The sequence below is a fragment of the Maylandia zebra genome, linkage group LG16 (assembly GCF_041146795.1).
Source record: "Maylandia zebra isolate NMK-2024a linkage group LG16, Mzebra_GT3a, whole genome shotgun sequence".
Lineage (NCBI taxonomy): Eukaryota > Metazoa > Chordata > Actinopteri > Cichliformes > Cichlidae > Maylandia > Maylandia zebra.
In genome coordinates this window covers 34903588-34930503 of record NC_135182.1, presented here as the reverse complement: position 1 = coordinate 34930503, position 26916 = coordinate 34903588, and the positions used below count along the sequence as shown (strand labels likewise).

The 26916-nt window shown below is 44.1% G+C and overlaps 1 protein-coding gene across 4 annotated transcripts in view; it reads left to right on the top strand.

The window, feature by feature from the left end:
• The window catches only part of LOC101471429 (partitioning defective 3 homolog B), a 231506-nt gene extending 206878 nt beyond the window's left edge, over positions 1-24628 (top strand). For all 4 annotated transcript variants that reach the window (XM_014409193.4, XM_076875376.1, XM_014409192.4 and 1 more), the window contains 4 exons: positions 4365-4441; positions 20702-20911; positions 21517-21660; positions 21780-24628. In XM_014409193.4, coding sequence (XP_014264679.2) covers positions 4365-4441; positions 20702-20911; positions 21517-21631 — 402 coding nt within the window. In that variant the 3' untranslated portion in view covers positions 21632-21660; positions 21780-24628. The remainder of the gene's footprint in view (positions 1-4364; positions 4442-20701; positions 20912-21516; positions 21661-21779) is intronic.
• Positions 24629-26916: the final 2288 nt, after the last annotated feature.

The following is a 26916-nucleotide window of genomic DNA, read 5'->3' as shown; positions in this document are numbered from 1 at the left end:
ACTTCACATTTGGACTAAGTGGACTCGTTTAAGCAGATGCATCTACCAAATACTCCACGTTGATCTAAATCCCTCTGAAATCCTCGAGACAGCTCGAGTAAAGAGATGGTGTGTGTGTGTGTGTGTGTGTGTGTGTGTGTGTGTGTGTGTGTGTGTGTGTGTGTGTGTGGAAAAGGGAGATAGAAGGAACAAGTCTGTGAGGGTGTGTCAGTGCTGAAAGTGATTGGGTGGTGTGTTTTATGGGTAGATTGAAGGGTCTGTTAAAAAGAGATGAGCCCTTGTCTCTCTCTCAGTGTGTGTGTGTGTGTGTGTGTGTGTGTGTGTGTGTGTGTGTGTGTGTGTGTGTGTGTGTGTCTTCTCCCTCTCCCTTCTGTATCAGTCTCTTCTGCTTGATTTCCGCGCACTCCTCTCTGCCTCTCCTCTGCTCGCTATGCCGTGAAATGGTTTTTCGCTAGACCATTACCCCAACCAGTGCGCTCCACTCCTGCCACAGCCCTCCACGAGTGAGAGGGAGTGTGTTTAAATGTGTGCGCGCTCCTTCAGAGGAAGGAAGGGTGTGTGTTTGGCTGCGTGCATGTGAGAGATTACATTACACAGAAGCTGTGCTGGAAGAGAAAGATTGTGCATGTTTTGTTTATGTGTGTGGAAAACGTTTTGTGGGGGGGGGGAATAGAGGTGTGTACAGTGTGTTACACTACCTCAGCTGTCGTAGTGTTTGCCCTGCAGTCTTGTCACAGTTGTCTACTAACGTCTAGCTTTCTGTGTCTTACAGTTACAGACACACTAATACTGACAGCTTTAGTCTTTTCCAGTGAGTCAGTTCACAAACTAACTCCGGGCTCTTCTTTCTCTGTCAGATTTGCTGTTATAAGCATATTTTGGTAGCTTTCCACCTCCTCCCTCAGCCACACAGGCCCGGAGACCAGCGGGCGACCCTCCTTATGATTACTGTAGTTGCTACACAGTTGCCACGGTTACCCGTAGTTTATATCAAAGACACGGCTGAAATGTGTTGGTTACAGTTTCAAGGCGAAGCTTTTAATTTGTAATAAAAGGTCACAAATTCAACAACAGCTTAAAAAGGAGAACAGTAAACGGCCAAGTTTGCTTTTTTATTTATTGCATTTTTCACAGTTTTGGTGAAGAGTAGTCGCGCCTCTTTGCAATCGAGGCAGCGTCTTTCATGCATGGCACAGGTGACCGCGGTACCTGGTTGCTACGGCTGCATCCATAGACTGTATTGGTTCACACATGCATGCTAATTAGAGATTAGTCTTCCTCTTTCAGCCGATCTGCTGTGGCGACCTCCCTTTAGAGGTCGCCACAGCAGATCTGCCTCCACCTCAGTCTGTCTTCCTGTCACGCCAACCCGCTCCTTGTCCTCCTCTGTGATGTTTTCCTCCAGCCTGGCAGCTCCATCTTCATCATCCACTCTCATCTCCAACCTCCTGCTTTTCCTTCTCACTCACTCCCACCACATCTTCCTTTTTTCTCTTCTGTTAACTTCAGTCCACAGTAGCAGCGTTTCCTCCGGCACTCGTTTGGCTCACAGCACCAGAAGTGGTCGTTGTTAACCCGGGTCCTGACCTATCTGGTATTGAAGTGTCGTTCTTTATGATCCACATGTTTGATTTGGCAAAGATTTCACTCTGGGTGACACAACTCCAGCTTGGGACCGGCACTGGGAGTGCACCATGTGTTTGTGGCTGGGTTGCTAATTACAGATAAGTAAAGTAAAGGAAGTTGATTCTCCAAAAGTGGAGCACAGAGTTCTCACATGGGCCATTTGTAGAATGAACCTCACAGCACACCATATCATTCATCCAGTAACTGCATTAAAGGAGAAAAGAAGATGGTGCAGACAGCAAACGCAGTCTCAGCATCCAGCTCACCTGAAATAGATGAAGTTAGGAAGCTTTGACTCTGCTGCGTGAGTGACTGAAGCCCAGCAGACAGCTTGGTGAATGGAGCTCAGCCTGTTGTCTTTAATGGATATTAGAGTTATTTTCTAATTCAACACTGTGGCCAGTTATACTCTGGCACTGGGAGATGGACACTCTGGTGTTTTCATTTGATTTATAAATAATAATAATAACAGTAATAATACCACCTTTGTAGAAGTTTGCTTCCACTCCATGACCGTGCCCTTTTTCCTCTCCCTTACTCATCTCTCACCTCAGCCTCCAGGAGCTGATGCAGTGTTTCACCCTCACCTGTCTCTAGTTTCCTCTTTAACGTCTTGTTTAAATCGTGTCTTTAATGTCCCTTTCACCTCTCCAGTCTGTCGCCCTCATCTTCACCCCATTCGCTCCCTTGTTTTATAATTCACCTCTCATCTCGGCCCCCTCCCCTTTCGCCACCGCTCAATGGCTTCATAATATCACTCCCCCTCTCTATATCACACTTGCCTACTCTCTAACTCATTTACTTCTCATTCGCTCTATCTCTCTTTCCACCTTTCTTCTCCTCCTAATGCCTTTTCATTCTTTTGCTCCACCTCTCTATTCCCTCTTAATATCCCGCTGTCTCTCTACCTGAGATATTGAAGCTATAAAGACAGGTGTTCAAAAAGAAAGCCGGGCCAGCAAATCTGTTTTATATGCCTTCTGGCATCATTCCCTGGAATGCAGAAAGAAGAGAGGCAGAGAAAAAGAAGAAAAGGCTGCGGTCTGTAATATCTAATTCTGGGCTCCACGAGGAGAAAAGAAGAACCTAGTTTTCTATAAAACCTTTTGTCTCCATCACTTGGGACGTACACATTTAATTCACCCTCATTCTGTTATGCTGTTTTTGGTATAAAGCCTCTTATTCGTTCTTTCACTGTGTGGGAACGGGCTGTACACCCTACTGTAACAAAATATTATGGCTTCAAAATGTGCACATGATGTACAGTAATGTCTCGTCAGCGGCGCAGTAATGGTTACGGGTTACGCAATTTTATCCAATGGAAATGTGAATTATTCACAAAAGCTGAATTTTACAGGGGTGAAGGTGATTTAGACGACATGTTCAACATTACACACACAGGAGGAGCTCCTTCTTTTTATTAATGCTAAACGCTTTCTTACCTCACACAACAGCATCCAGGCTGCTGACGGAGACCAAGTGCATATGGTTGTGTGTGAGTGTGTATTCATATCTTTGTGGGGACCAAAAATTGGAAGTTTACTATACTTGTGGGGACCAACAGCCCTAATGGGGACCCACAAGTTTGAAGGCGTTTTTGAGACTCAAAATGTGGTTTTAGTGTCAGGGTTACAATTGGGTTATGGTTAGGTTCAGGGTAAGGGTCAGGGTTAGGGGCTAGGGAAATATTATGTCAGCTAAATGTCCCCACAAGATATGAATAACCAACGTGTGTGTGTGTGTGTGTGTGTGTGTGTGTGTGTGTGTGTGTGTGTGTGTGTGTGTGTGTGTGTGTGTGTGTGTGTATTAATATCTTTGTGGGAGCCAAAACGTGAAAGTTTACTATACTTGTGGGAACAAACAGCCCATATGGGGACCAAAATCCTGGTCCCCCACAAGTTTGAATATATTTTTGAGACTCAAGTGTCAGTGTTACAATTGGGTCATGGTTTGGTTTAGGGTCAGGGTTAGGCATTCATTTTCATGGTTTGGGGCTTGGGAAAGCATTATGTCAATAAGATGTCCCCACAAGATATGAATAACCGGCGTGTGTGTGTGTGTGTGTGTGTGCGTGCGTGCGTGCGTGCGTGTGTGTGTGTGTGTGTGGACTTTTGGGGTTTAGTCGGCTCGTTTTAGGAGCGCCCCGGCAGCTGGAATATACCCACAGAATAGACTGGGATAATCTCTGAAGGAGCGTGTGTGTGTGTGTGTGTGTGTGTGTGTGTGTGTGTGTGTGTGTGTGTGTGTGTGGTTAACAGGCAAAAATAGAGGAATGGGAATAAGTGGCGGAAGAAAAAATGAGATGTGCGAGTTACAGAGAGAGCCAGTGAGATGAGGAAACAGGAGATTGAACTGTCAGCAGCTTGACTTAAGCTTTTTCCTTTTTTTCCCCAGTATGGAGATGAGACGCGACTGTGTGTGATTTTGACTGTGTGTGCGTGTGCATGAGCTAGACAACTCCATCCTGTTTTGAAGTAACCTAATCTAGGATGGAGACCTCCCTCCCACCCCCCGAAAACCTCAGAAGACCGAAACTCTAAATCCCTAATAACTGGCCTTTGTCGATCCTAAATTACCCCTGTGTCACAAACACACACACATGCAAAGAAAGTGCGCTTTGCACATGCTTAGACTCGCAGTTTAGTTGTATGTAAGGAAAGACTCCTGCCAGTTTTACATGAACGATATCCAGACTTGGTCACTGAAGGCTTTGCCACCCGTTTGCTTTTGTTCGCCAGGTGCCGGGCAGAGGGGCAGATCACCGTCTGACACCACGCTATGAAGAGGTGGAACGCCAGTATGCCTCCTTACCGAGGTACAGCATCTTCTCCTTCATTTGTATGAACATCACTGCTGCGTGTTCTGCTGTCCTTCTTTTCTCTTCCTGTAATTAAGCCATTCGTCTCTGGGGGCTGTGCCTCAGCCAGGACCTCACCTTCCCCCTTCCCCTGGGAAAACAAGCTGTGTACAGGCTTGGAAACCGATCTGCTCCCCCTTCAAACTGCTGTTACTTCAGCATGTGCTCGGAGGCTTTTCGAGAGCCTGCGATGTGTCGGGGGTTTAGTGAGCTAGCTGTTGGGCCACTTCTACAGCTTTCTATGAAATTTCACATTAAATTTTAAGAAGATTTAAGAAAATAGTTTTGTGTGTTATTAGCGACCTGAAGTGTTAGACTTCAGTTTTCCTTCTGGCCGCAGAAAACTTTGCTCACGTTTAAAACAGGGAAACATAAACACTCAACTGTGCTTTATTATATTACTCTGCATTTTGTTGTTTTGCTCCCTGGACAGCATGAAATATTGCTAACATTAGCCAACAGCAAGAACAATAGCAGCTCCCCGAGTATATTCATCAATTCTTGAAAGATTATTTCCATTTATTTCTCATTATGTGTTTTCTGATTCACTCAGATATCCTGCTGCCCCTGGAAGGCCGCAGTTGTGCAAAAGTATAATTTGCTGGGAGCATGTACGAAGGCGCAGCTGTTCGCTGGCTATTTAAACACGTTAACCTCAATGTGAAACACAATCACAGCTAAACTACATTCTCCGGCTATCATCAGTCACTACCGGTTTTCAGCATCTTATTTTTTATTTGCCGCTTTCTCTTTCAGGAAGGCCTCAGCTTTAATTCTCCCCTCTTTCTTCGCTCCTTCGCTATCTTAACATTTTATTTTTCCCCAGACTCTCCCCTCCCGGGACCTTCTCCCTCCCCTCCCGCTCATGTCTGATGTCTTACTCATCCACACGTACTTTATTCAGTGTCATTTTTTCTCATTGCTTTCCCGAGAGGAACAGCGCTGCAGTAATGTGTTTTAGCAGGCTGGGTATCAGTGTATCATAACCTCATCTCTAAATATAAAACTTTTTTTTAAAGTGAAAATGAAAGTGTAAACTTTGGCAGTAAAAACACAGACTAGTTGTTAGTAGCTCCTTCTAGCCTCTGACTACGACACCTCAGCAGACCAACAAATGTTCGTGGGGGGATGTTAGTCAGAGAAAGAGCGAGAGAGACGAGGTAAGCTAAGTGGAATGACAGAAGTTTAGAGCGTTTATAGTCGGGCTCCCACCCCTGTTAAAATACTGCAGGATGGCTATTTCACACCTCTTCTGTGTGTGTGTGTGTGTGTGTGTGTGTGTGTGTGTGTGTGTGTGTGTGTGTGTGTGTGTGTGTGTGTGTGTGTGTGTGTGTGTGTGTGTGTGTGTGTGTGTGTGTGTGTGTGGGTGATGACTTTGGCAGATGGAGGCGAGAACAGTGATGATAGTTTTGAGGTCTGGCTGTGGTATCTGAAAAAGCCTTGGGAAACTGGACACACACTCACTCACATACAGTACACCCCATCTCCGTTTGCACTCGCACACATGCGCCGTAATCCGTAAATACTGCGCCAATTTTACACGTACGCATCATGTTTGTAAGAGGCTGCGAGATACTTTTCATGGGAATGGCTCCAACAGTGTTCCAGCTTTCAGCGTGGTAACGATCCCAAGACCGTTTGACGGATTACTGCATCAGACGAACTACAGCGAGGACCTGGGGCTTTTGAGAAACCTTACAGTGACTCATGTGATAAAAATACATCTGGAAATTGGTCCAACCTGTTAAGTAAAGAATTGCTACATACATCTACATTTTTTTAAAGAAACATAAATGATCAGTTTCTAGTGTTTTGAGCAGATAAAGTAAAAAAACAGAAGCCCCAGCTGTTAATTAACCTGCTGTTTCTGGTCAGTTCCGTCACACATTGAAAAGCAGGGATTAAGAGTCACAGCAGGGTTTGGACATCGCAGCGCAGCCAACGTTATTGTGACTGTGTGCAGTGAAGTTGGCTGGGGCTCAAAGTGGCAGTTAGATGCAGTCTGTGTGTGATAAGACAGTGAATTACTGCAACGAAGCTGCACAATATTGCACGTGTTGCATCCAGCCAGGACCTCGTAGAGCTGAGATTCAGAAATTCCTCCAGAAATTGTGACGTAGTTGTTGCAGGACGGCAGGACAGGTGCTCAGATCCCTCGCTTTCATATGGGAGTAAAACCAGTTGAACCGAGTCACAGAGGCGCGTCGTAGACGAGACACGCTCATCGATGTTAACCTGGTTGTATGATTTGAATCTGAATCCTTCTCTAATCTGTGACCCGAGCAGTTGCCTTGTAATCAAAAGCGGCTGCTGCAACCACTCGCAATCAGTCACCGACTCCAAAAAGCCACCCGTTTTTCCAAGCTGCACGGAGTGGGTCTTCTTTTACCCTAGTGTGCCTGAGCCTTTATTTGTTTTTACCCGTCCCTCTTATATCCATGGACTACATCACTGTGTGTATGAGTTCAGCTGTGCTCGGTATACATTAGTTTGTCTTCATGCTGCAGTGACAGATAAATAAACTGTCCCTCGTGTCTCCTGCTGAGTGCAGAGTTGCACATGCACAGCAGTGTTGTCCTTTCCGTGCTCAGGTAGCGATTAGCTTTGCTGCAGGTAGGTGGCGCTATATAAATCAAGCGTGCAGTTGCTCTGGCAGACCCCAGCAGAGTACCAGCTACTACTGTGGGATTAGAAAATATAAAGAAACCATAGACAAGCATTAGATTTTACACTGATTTCTACTGATTTATGTGTCATGTTGCTACATGCAGTTAGCTACACACAAGCTAAAGAGAGCCATATTATCACAGGCTTGTTGATCGGTCACTGATTATGGCTAATCAGTTGGCCTTTTACATTCGTGTGAATCACCCCTTGCTCTTCCAGATCTCTCATGAAAGATTTCCAATATTGTATATTAAACCTCTCATATTTGAAGTCAACCTGAAAACGTTTCCCCTTTCAGAGGTTTAAGTCAGATAGAGGTGTGATTCTCTGCCTCAGCCTCTCCGTCTGCACTTCTTCCTCTGCTGTCACTTAACTTTAAAGATATTTCAGCGTCTAGAGAGGCCGAGATCATGTTTGGAAACTGCATCCTTGCTGCTGACCTTACGAAAACATATTATTTTGCGACTGTCCCAGAAATAGCTGACAGGCTGTGTGTATCTAATGTCTGCATTCCTGTATACCTGTGTGCATGTGTGGGTAGAGTCCAGAGAGCAGAGCGGCTGCTTATAAAGGTACTGTATGTGTGACTGAACATCAGTCAGCCGGAGCACTGAGTACATTATGTCAATGTGTGCGTGCGTGCGCTGTTAGACAGGATTTTGATGGCTCTAAAATTAAAACATGACCCAGCAGTGGATGATGTTTCCCTGCCTAAAGCACAAACACTTTACCAAACAAGCTGTCAGCAAATGTCACTGCTTGAAATAGGAGGGGAGGCTGCTCGGGGTATTTTGTATATGTTGGTACTCCATAAAATTGTTCACTGTGATGATATTTACCAAAAGATAAACAGACTACAGCACTAATTAAACGTGCTTTTACTTCAAACGTGATCCATTCTCAGGCTGCTCAGATTCCTCAAGCCAAGCATTCGTTTATCTGACAACATGTGCTGTAACTAATGAGAGAAACTGAAACCTGCGCTGGAGCGGTCCTGTCGCTACCTAGAGAGCCATTCCTTTTAAGGAGCGTGGCCTAACCTCATGTATGTTTACTACTATGAGAAGTTCACATAAAGGTGGCGCAAAGGGGGCTGTGATTGGTCAGTGCATTGTTAGCTGTACATGATTAGACACCAACCCGAGCATCAGGAAGGAAGAGACACAAAAACACTGACGCTGCCTTGCTTTTAAATCTTGTTTAAAATCAATTCAAATAGATACAACTGAACCTCGTAGGTTAGAATAACCCCAAAAAGTGAATCAAGAGATCACAGAGGCCACGTCAGGTTAGGCTTTCAAAATTCATACATGCTCAGCGACTTTGTGATGCAGTGTTTTAGCTGTTATTATGCTGAACCAGTCTAATGGCAAATGTTAATGTGTGTCGTATTTATTCTAGGATCTTCATCCAGTTCGTTTTAATCCTTCAGAAACTTGCAGCCCATTTAAACCAGCATGCATCTGACACTTAATGGTCTGTGCTTGATATTCACAAAATATCACCCTTAATTATCACATTTTTCCTTGAACAGTTGAGAGATTTGGAAAAGGGAAGGACCGAATAGTGTGTCCTTTCACTTAAAACTTTTCTCCTACTGCCATGTGCCTGAAATTTCCCCTCACCCCTTTCCCTTCTTCTTCTTCTTTTTCAACATTTCTTCTACGTCTCTGCTCCCATCTTACTTTTTCTCTGCACACTTATGTTAGTGAACCAAAGCACCATCTCTGTGCCGCTCACATGTAACAGCGTGAGAGTAAAACCAGAACGTCAGTCTCTGTGCGATTAGGACAAGTTTGTGGTTCAGTTTCTTTACTGTTGGAGACTGATTGAATGGAGTTGTGGCACCAGGTTGCCGTCCATTGACTGGTCACTGTCTAATTTATAGACAGAAAAACTGCCAAAACATAATAATAATGGATTGCCATCATGGCACCGGACACCGGTACCCATCCCTACTTACAATATAAAGCACCTTGAGGCGACTGTTGCTGTGATTTGATTTTCAGTGAAAGCGCCGTCTTCCAGCAACTACGTTTAAGTTTATGGAGGAATTTCTGAATGACTGACTGGACTATGTATGAATCTAAGTATATGTAGATAGAAAAAGATTTGTGATTGGTGTGTTAGCACAAACCGATTGACCCTGATTGCCAAATGAACTCTATTCAGTCACAAACAGCAGAATTCTGTTTTATTTTATTTTGAATGCACTGAAGTCACTTTGAAGCCAGCAACAGACTGCGAGTCACAACACACAGACTTTAATGCAACCATTTCAAATGCAGTGATGCACAATAATGCACACAGTCGTCATAGCTTTGGCCCTGCTGCAGACTCCAGCCGACGTTTTCCCTCCTCTGACTCCACCAGGATAAAATAATATGGTGTTTTAAAAAATCACGTATATGCACTTGTGTATATATGAATATGTGTGTGTGTGTGTCAGCACCTCCTGTGTGTTTCAGTCTTTCCAAGGTCAGTAGATGGCTATCAGAGTTAGTGTATGGTGAGCATTAGCAGGTTGCATCCCTTCCATGAGTGGGCCACAGCTGACTCATCTGTATCTGCATTGCTCTGATTGCTCTCTATACTGGAAACAAAGAAAAATGAAGCAGAAAACGAACAATGGTTAATATACTTTACACAAAAGTCAAGTTGCCTATTAAAAATAATTAGATATAAGGGAACAGACCTTACTCGACGGTGTTTTCAGCCTGTAGTATTCAGATAAATCTGCATGTTTCTCCTCGCTCTTTCTAAAGATTCGTGTTTATAGTTCAGCTGTTCAGAAACCAGCCTTGACCCAGACGCCAAACGCTCTCCCCGATCTGTCCTCGTTATTGCTCTCATTAGATTAAAAGAACCAATCAGAATTGTTGTTCAGGTTACTACAGAGACCGTCACTTCCTCATTATAATGATAATTAGATAATTGGTAATTACAAAGCAGATGTTGTACTGTATCTTCCCACGTCTTTCAGCCGTTGTTCCTCGTTTCTTCCTCGTTCCTCCCTTCCACTTCTCATTTTTGTGTTTTCTGACGATGGGGTGAAAAGGACATTGTTGAATATCATTTCCCTCTCCCCAACAAGGAAATGAACGGGGAGTGTCTCTCACTTCTCTTTCTCTCTTTCTGTTTCCCCACCTCTCTTGAGGAGACCTCCCAACGAGGCCCAAGAGTTTCCCAGACCACTTTACAACTGCTGCATAATCCACTCCATTGTCCAGTTGTTTTTCTGTGTTTCTCTGGACTCATCGAGACGCCGCTTGTTTGTTAGCAATGCTGGGAATTCAAAGAAAGACCCTGCCTCTCATAGTGTGCCTCCCCTCCTTCCCCCTCCTGGAGTTTTTTTTCTCTCGTGACCCCTTCTTGTTCCTAACTTGTAGCTTTCCTGACGTGGTCGCTGGTTGGTAAAATGTTGGGTTATAACCCATAATGTGTTGCAGAACCAGCAGGTGGGTACGACATGAGTATGATGTGCTTTCATTTGTGTACACTTCTGGGGTGACGGAGGAAATATCCCGCTCGGGTCCCAGCTGGTGATGTTTAACAGATTTTGGGGTGTCCTGGGGTCGAGCTGAGGTTAAGTGATGCTGCGCTCGTCGAGTGAAGCTTTTCTTCAGAGTCCGCGTCTTATCTGAGCGAGGTAGCGTCCGTTCTGTGGAGTCAGAGTGTTTCTGCAGTGGTTAATCATTCATCTGTACATGAATATCATCAGCACATAAAGGCTTTCATATACATTATTATTTACTTCTGTGTTAACAAGAAGATGGACCGCACTTCATAAATTTTTACTGTTGCAGCTGTGAAATGTTAACATCTGGCAACAGTCTGCTGACCATCTGTCGGTCCTGCGCTGCTGGAGGAATTCTCCAGTTTCAAAGTGATGTTAGAAAGTTAAACGATCATTAAAAGTGTTTTCTTCTTCTCTGTTATTTTAACTGCAGCGTGCAGCATTTTGAGTCTGCGTGCGGTTTGAGCTCACGTGAAGTTCTGTGCATCTGAATCTCACATGACCGTACTCGTGTCTGTTCTGGGATCGTCGCCTTACGACTTTAAAACTGCTCTTCATGCTCCCCGTGGTCCTGCAACGGGCAAAATTCTTCAGCTTGAAACGATTACTTTGCTGAGGGAAACTCAAGATGGGAGATGAAGACAGTTTTGTTTTTCTGAATGGGAAACGGTGTTATCAGTAATGCATTTCATTATGTTTCAGCAAGTGAGCCACTATACTGGCTGTAAGTGGTTATATATACGATCCTGCTATAACTGAATGTCATCTTTACTTTGAGTGATTTTGGCTAGCGTAGACGGGCACGGCCGTTTCACTGCGAGTGTAATCAGTCTGTCTTTATGGCCGCTACACAGGTGAATATCAAAGAGCGTCCGCAGGCTCGGATCGCACCGTTTAACCTGACTTACGACTTCCAGCTCGGGCTCTCCACGCTCGGGCTGTCATTTCTTCTAATATTACAGCTTGTGAACATGTACATCGTTTCTGTAGGTACAGATGTACTGATGTGTGGTAAACAGATCTATTATCATACGTTTTCTGAAATTATTAATGTAAACATTTAGAAGCTGTTTTGTTACCTAATTAATCACAAACAAAACAATGCTATTCATAATTTGGCATTTATTTTCATTCATGCAGAGAAACTGTTGTTTAAAGCTCTATATTGTAAAAAACACAGTTAAAAAATGACTGATGTCACTATGAAATGCTGATTATCGACATGTTTTTAAAAATATGCTAATAAAGAATCTGATGAAACTGTGACAAAGTATGAAACACATACATGTGTGTTTTCTGCTCAAACTTCTTAGAAAATCATCTGGGGCTTTTTACATCTACAGTAAGATGGTGTTTCTGTGGCACCTGCTTCACAACAAAACAGCCGAGCAGGAAACAGGATAAACCACCGATGAGTTTCATCCGAGTCCACACATCACGAGCGTTTCCGAGTCTGCAGAAGCTCCGAGTCCGAAAGAAAGCGGCCGATGACACGAGGTCTGTCTGCGAGCGTCAGGTGTGAATGACATCATCAGCCGGCTCCATCAGCTCGTCGCACATTTGACTTGTTGATCAGATTCCTCGTCGGAGGAGCCGCCTGCTGTAAATTGTCAGCCTCTTTCGTTCTTGGCTGCAGTTTTGTCGCTCCGTTTCCAAATGGCACGGCCGTATTATGATGGGATGCGAAACACCACTCCAAATCCCCATTGTTCTGCCCTCTCTGTGTTTCCGAGGCAACAGTCTCCTACCATCTGGAAGGCCCTCATCCCTCAGTTCCTCTCATTTTCATCTAATGGCTTTCTCCTCTGTCCTTTTCTCATCTCATTTCTGTTTCTTTCGCTACTGTTTCTCTTTCTTTGCAAAGACATCTTTTTAAAAACTTTTTGTGCTCTAATTTGATCCCCCCTCTCCCTCCGTCTCTTTTTTCCTCATCCTTTTTTACTTTAAGTGCTTCAGTGTGTTACGGCACTCTTTCACTTGCTCCCTGCTAGCCCTCTTTTTAACCTGCTCTGGCCATTTCTTCTCATTTCATCTGCCTTTTTTATGCCCCCCCTTTTATCAGTTCAGCTAATGAGTACATTTCTTTATGCGCTATCTCACATTCGCAGTCACACGAGGCATATTTCCTAAATCTGTGTGCATACACACATGCACGGGGGAATGTAATCATGTTAGTTTCCTACACTGGCATGTAATTCATGCATGATTTACTGGAGGATTAATCACACTTGACAGAAATTTATTGGCAAAGACAGATCGTAGCCCCTGAAAGGTGCTTAGTTTCATTGAAACATGAAGAAGTGTGTGTGTGTGTGTGTGTGTGTGTGTGTGTGTGTGTGTGTGTGTGTGTGTGTGTGTGTGTGTGTGTGTGTGTGTGTGTGTGTGTGTGTGTGTGTGGGTCCCATTATTCTCTGCAGATGCTGACCTTCAGCATGCTGGCTCTCTGGAGGGCAGCACTTGTTTCTCCGCCTTAATTCTTTCTTTTTTCTCTTATTCCTAATCACTCCCTCCCCCTCTGCTCTCCTCTCTTACATTTCTTCTCCCCCCTTCTCATTTTCTGCCCCGTTCTTCTGTCCTTTCATGTTTTTTGTCTCAGCTTCATCCATCTGAAAGCCTCAGCCTCTCGTACTTGAAGCCAGCAACTTGTTTTCAACAGTTTTTAGATGTGAGGTCTTTTCTTGTTCTTTTTTAATTTCTTTTGTCTGCTGCTCGACTAAAACTTGGAAAACCTGCCTGTCCTTCATACCTCATTATTTAACAGTTAATGTCTCTCCCTCCCCCTTGCCTCCTGTTTCCTCCCTCCCTCTCCTGTCTGTTGTGGCCCTCTGTGTGCGTCTCTTTGTCTTGTGTTTACGTGGTTTCTTATCCTCTCTGCATTCATCTACCTTTCCTCTGTCCTTTGCTCTTTGCTTCTTCCTCTGCATACAGATGAACATGTGATTCCTCGGCGGTCTCCTCTCTGCCTGTAAACTGTCAGCTGGTACTCTTAACACAAATTTCACTCGAATGCAAGGTCCTCACAGGATATGTGGAATTAGTAGACAGGTCCTGAAACAAAATAAATCCTTTTCATCTTAGTTGATAAAACGGTCCCCGGTGAAAAAACGTCTTCTTTTTATTTATTTATTTTGCACGTTTTCAGCTCTTTTTTTCAACCTCTTGACTTAAATGTGTTCAGTATTTGCATTCAGCTGCCCTCCGACAACTTGGGTCACTAAACACGGCGACTCGTTCAAAGTGGAGTGCGATTACCTCGGGTGTTCGCATCATTTTCCTCTTTATGCACTGAAACGATGCAACATTTGAATACAAATTCTGGCAGTTGTTTTTGTAATAAGACTCGGCATAAATGATGAAAACATGGCACCAAGTCGAGCTTCGTCTTACTGCAGAAGAGTCTCCTCTGATGGGCGTAAACAGTCTAACACTGCTGCTGCCTTCATATCGTCTGTGTCGATCTCTCCATATTAATGCTGATCTGTAGCCACAGGGTGGGGCTCATCATGTCAACCAACTTTAAGCTGGATGAGATTTTGCACAGCTAAACTCTCGTGCTCACCGTCAGCGCAGTGCTTAATTTAGTGTAGTGAGAAAATAACATCAACCAGGTGGATGTGCAGCTTCATGCAGACTTTTAACTCAGCTTACCTTTAATTCTAACAGCTGAGAGGACAGCTGCTCTGCTTAAAGCTGTCATAGAGTTGGTTTGTATTTACGCTACATCACATCTAGGAAGCAGATATGAAATAAGATGACTTTTTGACCTGCTGGTTTTATCTCAAACATGTGTTATAAAACATGTATGTGATGATTTTTAAGACTTTCTGTTTTAGAACAAAGCAGCTGGAAACACTTCAAAGTCATTTGTGGCTGTATGAAGTGTTTTGTCACTTCTGGGTAACCCACCGTTTATAAAACTGTCACTGACCAAGATTATTGTAGTTAACTTAAACTAAACCAGAAACTGAGGCTTTTTGGTTAACTACATTCATTTATTTATTTTAGTTAACTTAAATAAAAATAAAAGCTCAACTTTTGACAATCATGAAGTTTAACTAAAATCATTTGAATTCAAATAAAATAAAACTACAGAGGAAACTAGTCGTTTTAGCATCTGCTAGTTTGGTTACAATGTTACTGATGAGGACGAGACTGAGTCACTGCTTTTAAAAAGTTTTCAACATTTTGTAAAAGAAATAAAACTAATATGAGTTTTATTAAAAATAACTAGTTTAATAAAACTAAACTAAATCGAACATTTTCAAAAAAATAAAAACTGAAAGCAAAATGAAATCAAAACAACACAAAACTGTAGAAACTCTACAATCGGTAGATTAAAACTTACTAAAGATTTTGTGGGTTAGTGATTAGAATGATGTGATCAAGCTCACATGTGGCAGCTTTTAATACTTATCAGTGAAATCGCTTTTTGCTCTGTGTCACCCAGACGTGAACCAGCTAGCTGTTAGCTTTAGCAAATGGTGTCACACGTTGTTCCAGTGTTATGTCTATGAACACGGTATGCCCCCTAATCCTGGTTCACAGTACCCTTGCTTAGCCTTTGACCCCATCTTCTAAGTGTTTGGTGGGAACTGATGGAGTGTCATGTGACTTCAAGAGGTCAGAGGTCAAGAGAGGTATAGGAGTCACCCTCAGACCAGCTCAGAGACGTTCACCGGCACAGCTGAACCAACAGCAGGGAAACATATTACGGTGTTACCGGCACAAGTCTCTGTCAGGCTCTCAGCGACTTACCTGCAGCAGTGCGGTTTGCTCACACAGCAGCTTCGTGTGGTCTTAGTCAAACAAAGATGTCTGCCAGTCGCTCTGGACGCTTCCTTCTTTTGCCTAAATATAGTTTAAAGTTTTTCACAGATTTCTCTGCAGCCCCACCACTGCACACAGTACACACGGGACCGTATCAGCATCTCGGTGCCTCTGTTCCTGGAATAACTAACAATGCATGACAGAAACTCATGATTACATCTCAGGGCCCCACCACAGGTGAAATAATCGGCTTTTGAAGCACTCGTGTGCTTACGTATTTATGCCACAAATGTGTAAAAGCACTTGTTGAGCTAAGTGTGCGGTGACCTTTACTCCCTGTGGATCAGAGTGAGGGGAGGGGCACTGCCTATATGTAAAGGAAACAGAAACCTTAAAGGTTTCAGGATTATCAGGCAGTCAGAGCTTCAGCCGTCATTACGACAGGTGTAACTAACTTTGATTTATTTATAAAAGTTTATATAAGGATAAATATGTAAACACCAGCCTCACTGACTCCTCCCAGTCTCAAACTGGGGAGCTTTCATGTGTAAGGTGGATGTGCCATATTATTTGTTACGGTGAAAAGGCTCCACAGCCAGCACGGTCGCTCTGCAGCTACATTAGCCTTATAATGTAAATATGTAGCTGAGGAAATGCAGCTTTTGGCCTTACAAAGAAGAAGCAGCTGTATAACATGTTTGGGCCACGTTCCCTTCCCACTGGTGGGTAATATACACGTTTAATTCACAATATCTAAACATATTAAAACAGTTTTAAATATTAAATGTTAATTGGCAAAAATAAAACAACTCGAAATCATGTATCTTCCTCCATCGGTCCTCCGATAAACAGGCTTTACTGTCTTTCTCTTGCCTTCCTTAGATAATAAGATATTTCTCCGCCCTTCATTATTTTCCACTTAAGCTTTTATTGCCTCATTGTTTGGACGACGGCGTCTGTGATTAAAGCTTCGTAATGAAGTATCGCATTAGGAAGATGAAACAAAGTTAAAGTTAGTTTAACTCCGGCAACATTAAACCACGGCAGCTCTGTTTTCGCCGCGACTCACGAAATGACATTACGACAGCAGTCGCAGAACAATTTGAGCTATTAATCTGTTTTATTACCACACTGTCAAAATAGCACGACTCTCATTGACAAAGAATCTGACACTGTTGAATGCAATTTGAAAATATGAAGCGCTTTCCCGGCTTAAAATCTCAAATCACATTCAAGTGGATATCGACACGAAGTGAGGCTTCGGCTCTGTAAAGACTCATAAAGATATAACTGAATTAAAGCTTCGCTAGTTCATTTCCTCCACTTCTCCTTCGCTTACTTTAAATATTACTCTTCGCCTCCCCGCCCGCCTTTATTTATTTTTTACCTCAGCTTCCGTCTGCGACTCCTCGCGTCGAGCCGCTGCCGTTTGTGCTCCGGTGTTCGGTTATATTGAGGCCATCTATCTACGCGGTGGCTGTCATTGGCTCTCAGGAGTTTTTTAATGCGCTGTGACACAAAGCTGCATCTTGTCTCTGTTTTTAAAAGTTGCTGAGAGGCAGGCCTGCGTGATAGATGACTCTGTGCATGTGTGTGCAGCAGCCGAACAGCTGTGAGCAGCCCTTTTAGAAAGAGTCAGTGAAAGCGTGTGTTTATGAGAGAGCGGGGCAGGTGCAGATGACATATAACAAGTCCTTGTTTCCCCTGAAATCCATCAGAAATCTCTTAAATGCCGGGGAATTAGTAAGGATCACATTACTCCCAATTACTGTCAGACACGGAGAGAAATCCTTCCAATTATCCTTTTGAATATGTGACCCGTGTAACTGTGAGCGCGCTATCCACATAACAGCATTAAGGAAGTCATCTCTAAACAGGTATTACATAGTTGAATTTCCCTTCAAACTGAGCGTTCAGCGGCTTCGCTGTTCTGCCTGGAATGTTTTCAATTCCTCGTTTTGGTTTGATGACTCTCTCAATTATGTTAAACTAGTTGTTGCATGACCCAGGAAGCTGTTCTCATTCATTACATCTGTTTCTCTCATCTGTCTTTCTCTCTCACACACACACACACACACACACACACACACACACACACACACACACACACACACACACACACACACACACACACACACACACAGACCACCAGCCCCTCGTTTGGTCTTAACTCTTCTCCAGCTGTGTGCCAATTTGCCTCCTCCAGAGTGCGTGGGGTTCGGGAGGGGGGTGATTAGGAGTTACGGGCTGTATTTAAACAGCGCGCCTGTCCTCTTTCGTGTGTTGATGATAAATGTTCTCACTGTGTGCATGTCTACATAAGTGTTTTAGTTCTCATACTGGGTGTGTGTATGCATGCCAGTAACGGGTTCCATCCACATCGCTCCCTAATCCCCAGCTGCCGCGCGGTGCTGACTGGGTTCCTGGAGGGAGAATTCCAAACTTGCCACCGGATTTACAGTGGATTCTCTACAGATTACCACTGGATTTCTGCCCCGTTCCCGATATGGAAACTCTCATAACACACTGGGGATCACAATATTATTTTTCAAGTATTCATTAACTGGTAGCGAATGAATCTTTTATTCAAACGATGCTTTTTTCCTTTATTAAAGCACAAAGAGTGTGTGTGTGTTCAATGTTTTTAAATTTCATTTACAAAACCAATACAAGTAAACCTCAGAAATCCCCGCTCGTGGTTTCCAGTAGCTCCGTCTTCGACTGCTGGAGGAACAAAGGTTTGGAGTCGAGGCGTGAGATAGAAATGTGAGCAGTCAGTTCAGCTGCACAGAGCCATTCGAACCAGTGCGCATTCATAACTGGGACCACTGAGAAGCCACAGAGTTGGAATCAATCGTTTGGCTCGGGTGTGAAATTTGTGGTTTTCAGGGTTTTTATCCTTAACTCGGTTTCCCCGGGTCTTTCCCGTGTTGTAGTTGTTCGTCTTATTCTGAAAGAAATATTTCTGCGTTACCATAGCGACCCGAGAGGAGGATGTTACTCTCAGTGTTGTTGGTGCATTTCAGGACGCTGCTATTAAAGTTACACAATTACACAGTGAATTCATGTTTATTATTATATTTATAAAATCCCACCGTTTGTGTCTCGGTCCTATCATTTTATTTTGTTGTATTTATCCACGACACCTTAAAGGCCGGTCCGTGAAATATTGTCTGGGACCTCTGATCCAGACGACCTGCACTTTTTGTCATTTTAATTGTAACATAAAAAAATTCTTCTCGTCTATCAGGAAACGTTTGAATTTTCTCTCCAGACTGAAATGTGAAGCTGATTTTTCTGTCTGTGTTCAGACAGCGGTACCTTGATTACTCCATGATACTCCTACTTTTTTTTTTGCCGTGCATCGGCACTATTTGCGTAAACCCCGCACCCTCCACCTGTGCTTATTTACTCCATCTTTGTCTTATCACCTCTGCTCCTTTCTGCTTTATCTGATTTTCTCTCTGTGTGCAGGTTTGTTGCAAATAGAAGCTGATAGCTTCTGATAAAAAGTGACACTAAGTTCTCTAATTTGACAGCCTAAAATCTTCCCCCACCCAGCCCTAAATAAGAAAATACCCAGACTACAGTAAAGTGATCATGTAAGCGTGTTGATCACTCCTCATCATCTTAATCTTAGAGATGTCTTGTTTTCCAGCTCCTGTTTTGATCCTCATCTCTCGTCTTATCTCTGTTATTCATCTCCCGTACCTTCCTCTTAACTTTGCCCCCCTCCTTATCTCTCTCTTTCCTGCCCTCTTCACCCCCCCATTACCTCTCCACCGCTCTTATCTCTGCCTCTGTGACATTATCATGTCCGGCGGCCAAACGCTAACTGACAGATGGGCTGACTGATACGGGGCACAGGTATACAGGCTCAGGGGTGAACGGCAAGCCCTGCAGCCTGGTGAACTGTAGTCATAAAGAGGGAGAGAGAGACACATGGAGTCAGACAGACACATGGACAGACGGCTAGAAGACGGACGTGAAAGAAAGAAGAGCAGACAAAACGGCTGCGGCCATTAAAAGCAGAGAAATCTGAGCCGTCCGGCTGAGACGCTGACCCGGAGCGACGTACGGCGAAGAAGACAGGTGTGTGTGTGTGTGTGTGTGTGTGTGTGTGTGTGTGTGTGTGTGCTGAAACACACATAAACATGCTAACCATGGAGTCGGGAGGGGCAGAAGATGACATCCCAAACATGAAGGGCATGCAGTTAGTTAGACACTTCCCACTGCTGACCACCCATCCTGACACACACACACACAGCATCAGCATAGAGACCACCATCTGACTCAGTGAGATATATATTTATATGATAAACATGAATACATCATGGATGTCCTGCAGTAGATGGAGAGATGCGTGCAGACAAATGAAAGAGACAGAAAGATGGAGAGATAAAATCTAATACCTCGTAATGTTTGCTATGTGGGCAACATGTGTTTGTGTACTCGCTTTCCCCGGCACAGGACATCGATATCTGTTCACGGGACGCGGCTGGGTTACCACAGCTGTGCGTGTGTCTTCGCTTGCGTTAACTGAGCCCTAGCCTACTTAAAACTGTCACGTGTCACTTATATTCTGTTGCTATGTGATGTTTGGCCGGGATGAGCCGCGAGCTGAGCGCGTGCTTCGCCCTCTCTCTTCTCTGTCGCCTGCAACAAATTGTTTTCAGCAGGTTTTCCTGAATATTTCAGATTCAGTGCGGTAGCTGATGGTAGGCTCTTTGCTAAGGTACGTGAAGGGAGCATCACTCTGACGGCGCTGTGCCAGCGGTTGGTTGATTATTTGTTTTATTGTGAAGGCGCTGGGGCAGAGCGGGAGGTTAACGCTGCGTCTGTGCTCGGGTCTCGTGTTTATTCCTCTGATTATCTTTCATAACACTGTCTGTTCTCTTTGTTCGTGTATTTGTGTTGATTTTACACGAAAACAGCAACAAATGGTCAGGGCTCTTCTTCTGCCACGGCCATCGGAGTCACACAGCAGTGAACTCTGAGCCAACTCCTCCTGTGTTTGGCCGGGTCCGGTTCATTGAGCGACTTCTCAGCAGTTGGAAAAAAGGACGCTTCGTACTATAAACAAGCTCAGTCGTGGAGTTTTCCCCAGAACAAGTTTTTGAACCGTGCAGCCACTGGCTGCGTCTGCCTGATGACTGACTGGTTAAGGATGCAACGTTACCAATGGCAACATCCGGCGGTTTCTTTGCTTCAGTCTGATTGTGCTCTCAAATTTCTTTCTCTTAAATGCATAAAATTCTCTTTTCCAGACGAGGTCCGTTAGATGCAGCTGACTACCCCATGCAGCCATGGTCAGGTCCCTACCCCGGGCCTCCACACGCCCAGCAGGGATACCCCCAGGCACCATCCTATCCCACCTCCCAGTCTGCCCCATCTTACCCCAACTACCCACCTGGTCAGCCATACCCACGGCAAGGAGACCCTCGAGGCATCGACCCTGGCTACTACCCCCACCCTAGGTAATTATACGCAGGAAAGTACCCTCATACCAAGATCTGCATGTGTACTGTGCTGGTTTTGTGATTCCAGTGCAGCGTACCTGGACGAGGGGGCGGAGCTCTAGATTATGAGCTGTTGCCTGCTAAACTAAAACTAGAGCTCAGACTTCTCAGGCTGCCTGTTAGTCCAAATAGCCACAAAGAAAGCCAAATTATTTGACAGATAACCACATTAAAGACACCAACAGCCTTCAGTAGACGGCTGCTAGCTACAGCTGCCTCCATCGGCATCCACCGGTCACTCAAAGCAGCTACGCCCTTAAACTTAAGCCTTAATACGTTTAAACAAAACATCACCTGCACACCTGTCAGGGAAATTAGCCAGAGAGGCCCAAACCTTTATTAGTGTGACTGACGTCCGTGCACAGCCTCAAGTGGCCGATCGCGGGAACTGCAGTTTTGGGGTTCAGCACCGATCATATTGCAGATTTGATCATCGTTCAGCTTACTGCCTCTCATCTTCATCTTCGTCTCTCTTTTTAAGTATGTCTTCCCTCTCGTCTGACTCTTCCTTCTTTTCCATGTCGGAGTATTTTGCTGTTCTTTGATCCAAGGTTGCTCTCTAGCTCTCAGCAGAGAGGGCCCCTGCGGCAGGATGTGCCCCCATCTCCCACCCCGCCTCTTCGGGGACTGCGGTACGACACGATGACACGTGGAACTGGGGGTGGGGGTTACAGGTAGGGCCGATTTGTGGATGGAGACCATTTCAGGTAAATGCTGAGCTCTAAAATGCTTCTTCCTGCATAAATAATGAATAAAATTCTGCCGCTGTACTCGAGCAATCGGCACAGCCCTCTGTAACTTTAAGAATATGTTTGATTGGATACAGGCACCGGTGGGAGCTCGGTACAGACCAGCGTGGCTTTACTCAGGAGGGAGGAGGACAGCAACAGCAAACAAACCCAAAGCAGAAGACGGCGTGACTGCAGCTGTGCAGACACATCGAGTCCTGACATGACAATAAGCACAAAGTCACGTCTTCATAGACGCAGTTTTCCTGCGTTCAGCTCTCCACTGAAGCAGAGTTAAAACCTCATAATGCGATGATCCGAATCCCCGTCAGTATCAAACCGTGTGTGTGCTGGTAGGAGTGTACGGTAAGGTAAAGGAGGTTAATTACAGAGTAGAGGATGCGTAATGTCTTGTTGTTTGAAGTCATTTAAATTGCTTTGAATCTTCGGAGAGTTTAAAATGAGCATGTTTTTACTTTTCACTGTACTCTGATTAAGTTGTCTCTTGTAAGAATCTGTCAGGGCTGCAGAGGTAATTGGATCCATTTAAATTAAGCTCACATTCACAGCCGCTGCTGCAGCAGGATAAAGGACAATATCCACGAATGCAAGCTAAAGTAACGCACTAACACTGACTGTAGATGCAGGTTCATGCAGATATGAATAACTCTTTATTATGTTTGTGTAATGAAACCGTATTTATTCTCGAGATCCGACCGTTCACGTGGGCAAAGATGGGACTGCAGCGCCTCCGCTCTTCCAAAACATTCCTCCTTTCCTCTCTTAGTAATGGCTGCACATTACAGCGCTCCAATCAGCACTCTGGAACGCTTTATTCCTCCAGATAAACAAAAACACTCGTTTAGAGGCCGGCCGATGTCTGAAGTGACCAATCAGGGATCATGCCACTAATACCAGCACAGATTTCACCCAGATGAGTAATCTGATCATATCCTGTGTTATCAAAAAGAGTTATTGATACGTGTGAATCACACTGAGCAGCACTATACGAATGATCTGTCCTCGCTGTTCGGTGCAGGACGAGGCGGAGCCCACGTCTGCTCCGTGGTTCGCTCCACGTTTGTTTGACCCTGTTGCTGCGTTTCGAAGTAGCTTAAGAAGTACGAAATATCTTATTTTAGCAGAACTGGAAATTATCTATGGATGGTCGCTTTATTTAAAAAGACCTCCACGTGAATGTATGATGAGCTTACGTTTTACAGACACGTCCACCTGTGTGGAGTGATTTGATTTTCCGACATCCTGCAAGAAGCTCCGGAAAAGGCAGGATGACAATAACACAGTCGGGGTAATCAAGGTAACCAGGTGTTCCACAGGTGGAGCTGTTTTCATTCTGCCTTCTTTTAAAGCGTCTCTGATGTGTTGGAGCTGTTTGAGCTGCTTTTCCACCCCGCCGAGTAAACCGGACAGAGAGGATTTTCTTTTTTGGGCAGCTTTTTGCAGAGCGGGGATAGAGGTCGCTTTCACTGTTACTCTGCACCGTGCGCTCTGCTTTGGATTTGAAGGACGGTTCAGTGACCCGACGGTGTAGGCATCACTGCTCGAACATGAAGTGAGCTTCAGAGTGCTGTCAGTGCCGCACCATAATGCAGATCCATTTTGCCACTTAGCAAAAGTTAAGTGTGACTAAGAGTTAAAGCCTTGCATAACATCTGTGTTTCACACCACAAAGCTCAGCAGTATTACTTTCAATGGAGATTAAATGTCTAAAATGACATCTCGGTATTGGGCGGACTGCGGTTCTCTCAGTGTGGCCGAGGCTGGAGGTCCGCCAACCTGAATGTTGAGATTAATGCAAAAGAATGTAACATGTAGATTTTATCAGAAAGGTTTTTGTGTATCAAGAGTTGGATAAAGGGAGGTTAAGGAAAGGTAGAGAAAGATGTGAGAACAGGTAGAAAAGAAAAAGAGGGAAATAAAGAGAGAAATGTCAGGGATGTGTAATATTTCAGAATAAATATGAAAAGGAAACGGTTGAAGAAATGGTCCGAGAGGTAAATGCAGTGCAATTTGTGCAGCATTAGTTGTGCTGTAGGAGTGAATGTAGTGACTTTGTGAAGTTTTCATAATTATTTCTCCTTTTGTGTTGTCACGTTTCACCAGTGTGAAAACCAGACTTGCAAATCAAGTAATAAAGCACATTTTCAGAGCCTGATGAACAAATCACCTGCCAGGTTTAGAGCAGAAACACTGAAACAACTCGCGTCCCCTCGGATCGCTTTCTCCTCGCTGATGATGATGATGTTACAGAGTGAGCAGCACCTGAGAAAATGATCCTTCTGAGAACATGTGAAGGATTTTCATGCCAAACATGTCAGGAGTCTCCCCGCTGTGTGTACCTGGATGCTGGGTCAGCGCCTGGAGAAGCTTTTAAACAGTATTTGAAAAACGTGACGCGTTGCATGAAGGCGTATCTGTTTCAATACACAGTTTTCACGTATGTAACTTTTCACAAGCATTTATTTTTACGTTTCTCTTTTTAATGCTAGTTGATGATGTTGAATCGGACCAGAGCCACGGGATGTTTGGCTTTCGTTGCCACGGGTACGCTGCAGAGCTTCGATCGCTTTTTTCCTCCTCGTGTCGTTTAAACTGCACGAGCAGTTTTAAACTCTGCGCAGCGTGGCTGACGCGTCGAGCATCCTGCAGGGCTCTTTGGTCTTTAGCAAGTTGCACAAGTTGAAGGTACTCGCTAGAATCTTCTGTACGAAGGGTTTCTGCTACTCCTGCTTCTCCTTTTAAAGAGATGTAGAAGGAACCAACTAATAACCTCTGTTACCTAGAAGTATAACATGCTTTATCACAACGCTCGAATATACGAAAAAGTCAAATTTCATTTTATAATGTAACAATTCTGTCATTGTTTTCCAACTTTTTTATATTTTGTATATAACTTTTTGCATTAAAGTGTTCATTTTTAAACACATCTGGTCAACGACGTCATACTTTACTTCTCTTTAAGACTCAATGCATGCCGAGCACATCTGCTGAGGTTAATTAAATATGAGTCAGGAGAAATTATTTCCCTCGTGTTCCCCGTACCCTGCAAGGTGAATCATTAACATTGCCAACCCAATTTAGTCCATCGTTTAAGCAGCTGATAAATTGTACTTTTGTGATAAGAGATAGATGGCCACAAATTAATGTAAGACTAATTATCAATTAGAAAAGGGAGATAAGGAGCGCTGATTACTGTGCAAAGTTTTCCTAGTTTTTCTGGCGTGTTGCCGGCGCGCTGCTAGGTCACTTCCCTCGGCTTAATAAGTATTTAGTGGCCGTGGGTAGCGTAAGGGGTTTCTTATTTGTCAGACACTATAGGTGCTGGACTGTGGCTCAGAGAAGTTGGCAGTAATGAGACACAGAGGCCAAGGAAGCGTTTTATCAGGCAGGGCGTAATTAGAATATCCCAGACCTGTTGCCCAATGGGGAGAGAGCGAAGGGAAGTAATTAAATTCTCTTGAGTCACTGCCAAGGTTCAGTATGGATCTGCAGAGTGTGTGTGTGTGTGTGTGTCCAATACTCTGTGTCTGTGCAGGTGTTTTGTTTTCATGCATGTTAGAACTCGGATTAGTTTACCAGATTAATTGCAGTGCACCTCTGGACTCTCGTCAGCGCCCGGATCAAACGTGTCGCTGAAGTTAAGCAAAAGTGAGTCAGCGTTACACCGCAGTGACGGATACACCCACAGGACGGTCTCTTCCGTGGGATCGTTCCCTCTATTTTGACTCGCATCAGTCTGATGTTTGAAGATGTCAAATAAAATGTAACAAGCCTGTTCTGAGGACGTGAGGAGTAGAAAGCACCTGAAAATTCTGCTCAGGTACAGTAATTTGTTCTTTGTTGTTTCCCACCTCCAAGCAACAAAATCAACGGCGTCCTGGTGACGATGATCTGGCTGAGCAGGTCATTGGACACAAGCTGAGCAGCTGGAAATTAGTACAAGACCAAAGTTTCAGTTTCTAACAGAACTGATCGTCTGATTCAGCTTAAATATGTAAAATGCAGGAGGAGCTGGTGTACTCAGTACATCAGAAGTGTATGATGTATGGGTGGAAGCAGAGTCTGACTCAGCAGTGCTTCCTAATCCAGCGCAGCTCCAAACACACTCGCCTGTTAGCCAGAGGCAGGAAGTATTGACCCTCTCAGGTCTGTGAGCTTCACCTCATATTTATTTTTCTGACAGTTTTTTTACTTTTACTCTCTTTTCAACAGAAATATCTGTTCACTGCTTCTTTCGTTTCTTCATTCTGCTTCTCCCTTCAGGGCAGGGGTGTCAAACATAAGGTCCGGGGGCCAGAATCGCCCCGTCAAAGACGCCAACCTGGCCTACTGGACTAGTTTGGAGAGCGTGAAGGAAAAGATAAATGTTGGAAATGTAACGGTGTTTTCATAAATGTTGCAGCTTTTGATGTTAAAGACTTCCACAGCAACGTTTCACACTAAGTGATAGTTAACAAAAACTTTGTTTTATACTTAATGACAGTCTGGGCTTTTTGGCCAAGTCGTGCTGACAGATCCTGAAAAACTGAGACTGCTGAAATGGCGCTTCTTTTTTCATACATTAAAATTAAATGTGTAGTTAAACTTCTTTACACTCACAGAAAGAGTGAGTTTCATTGATCCAGCCCACTAAAGTTCAGAGTGGGCTGAGTCTGGCATACGTGCCATCTCCTGGTGTGTCGATTATCAGAGCTAGTTACGTGTGACTGATGTGAAAGATATGAGTTAGTTTTGCACAAAAATAGCTGTTAGAAATGTTCAAAGAGCTACTTTATACTTTAAGTACATTCCACAGCGTGTACTTTTACACTTTTACTTGAGTAAAGAAGTTGAAGGAGTACTTCAGCTTTTACCAGATGGGTGAGTACAACAGCTGAATATGTCAACAGAAGTATCAGTACTCCTGCTTCAGTGAAGTACCGCCGCCTCTCTTTAAGCACTAATAATGATGTTTTTATTAATTTAGCTGGAAAAACTGGACATGAATCAAACCCACATTCAGGAAAGTGCAGTACTGAACCAGGACCAACAGACTGACCGCAGTAACCTGGTCTGCAGTGAACAGCGATGTGTGAGACTTTACAACCCCCGGGCCACACCCGGTACTGGTCCGTGAGTCGTTTGGTACCAGACCGGGTGTGAAATTTATGGTTTTCATCATTTTTATCATTATTTTTTTTATGGTTTTTATCGTTAACGCTGTTTCCCTGGGTC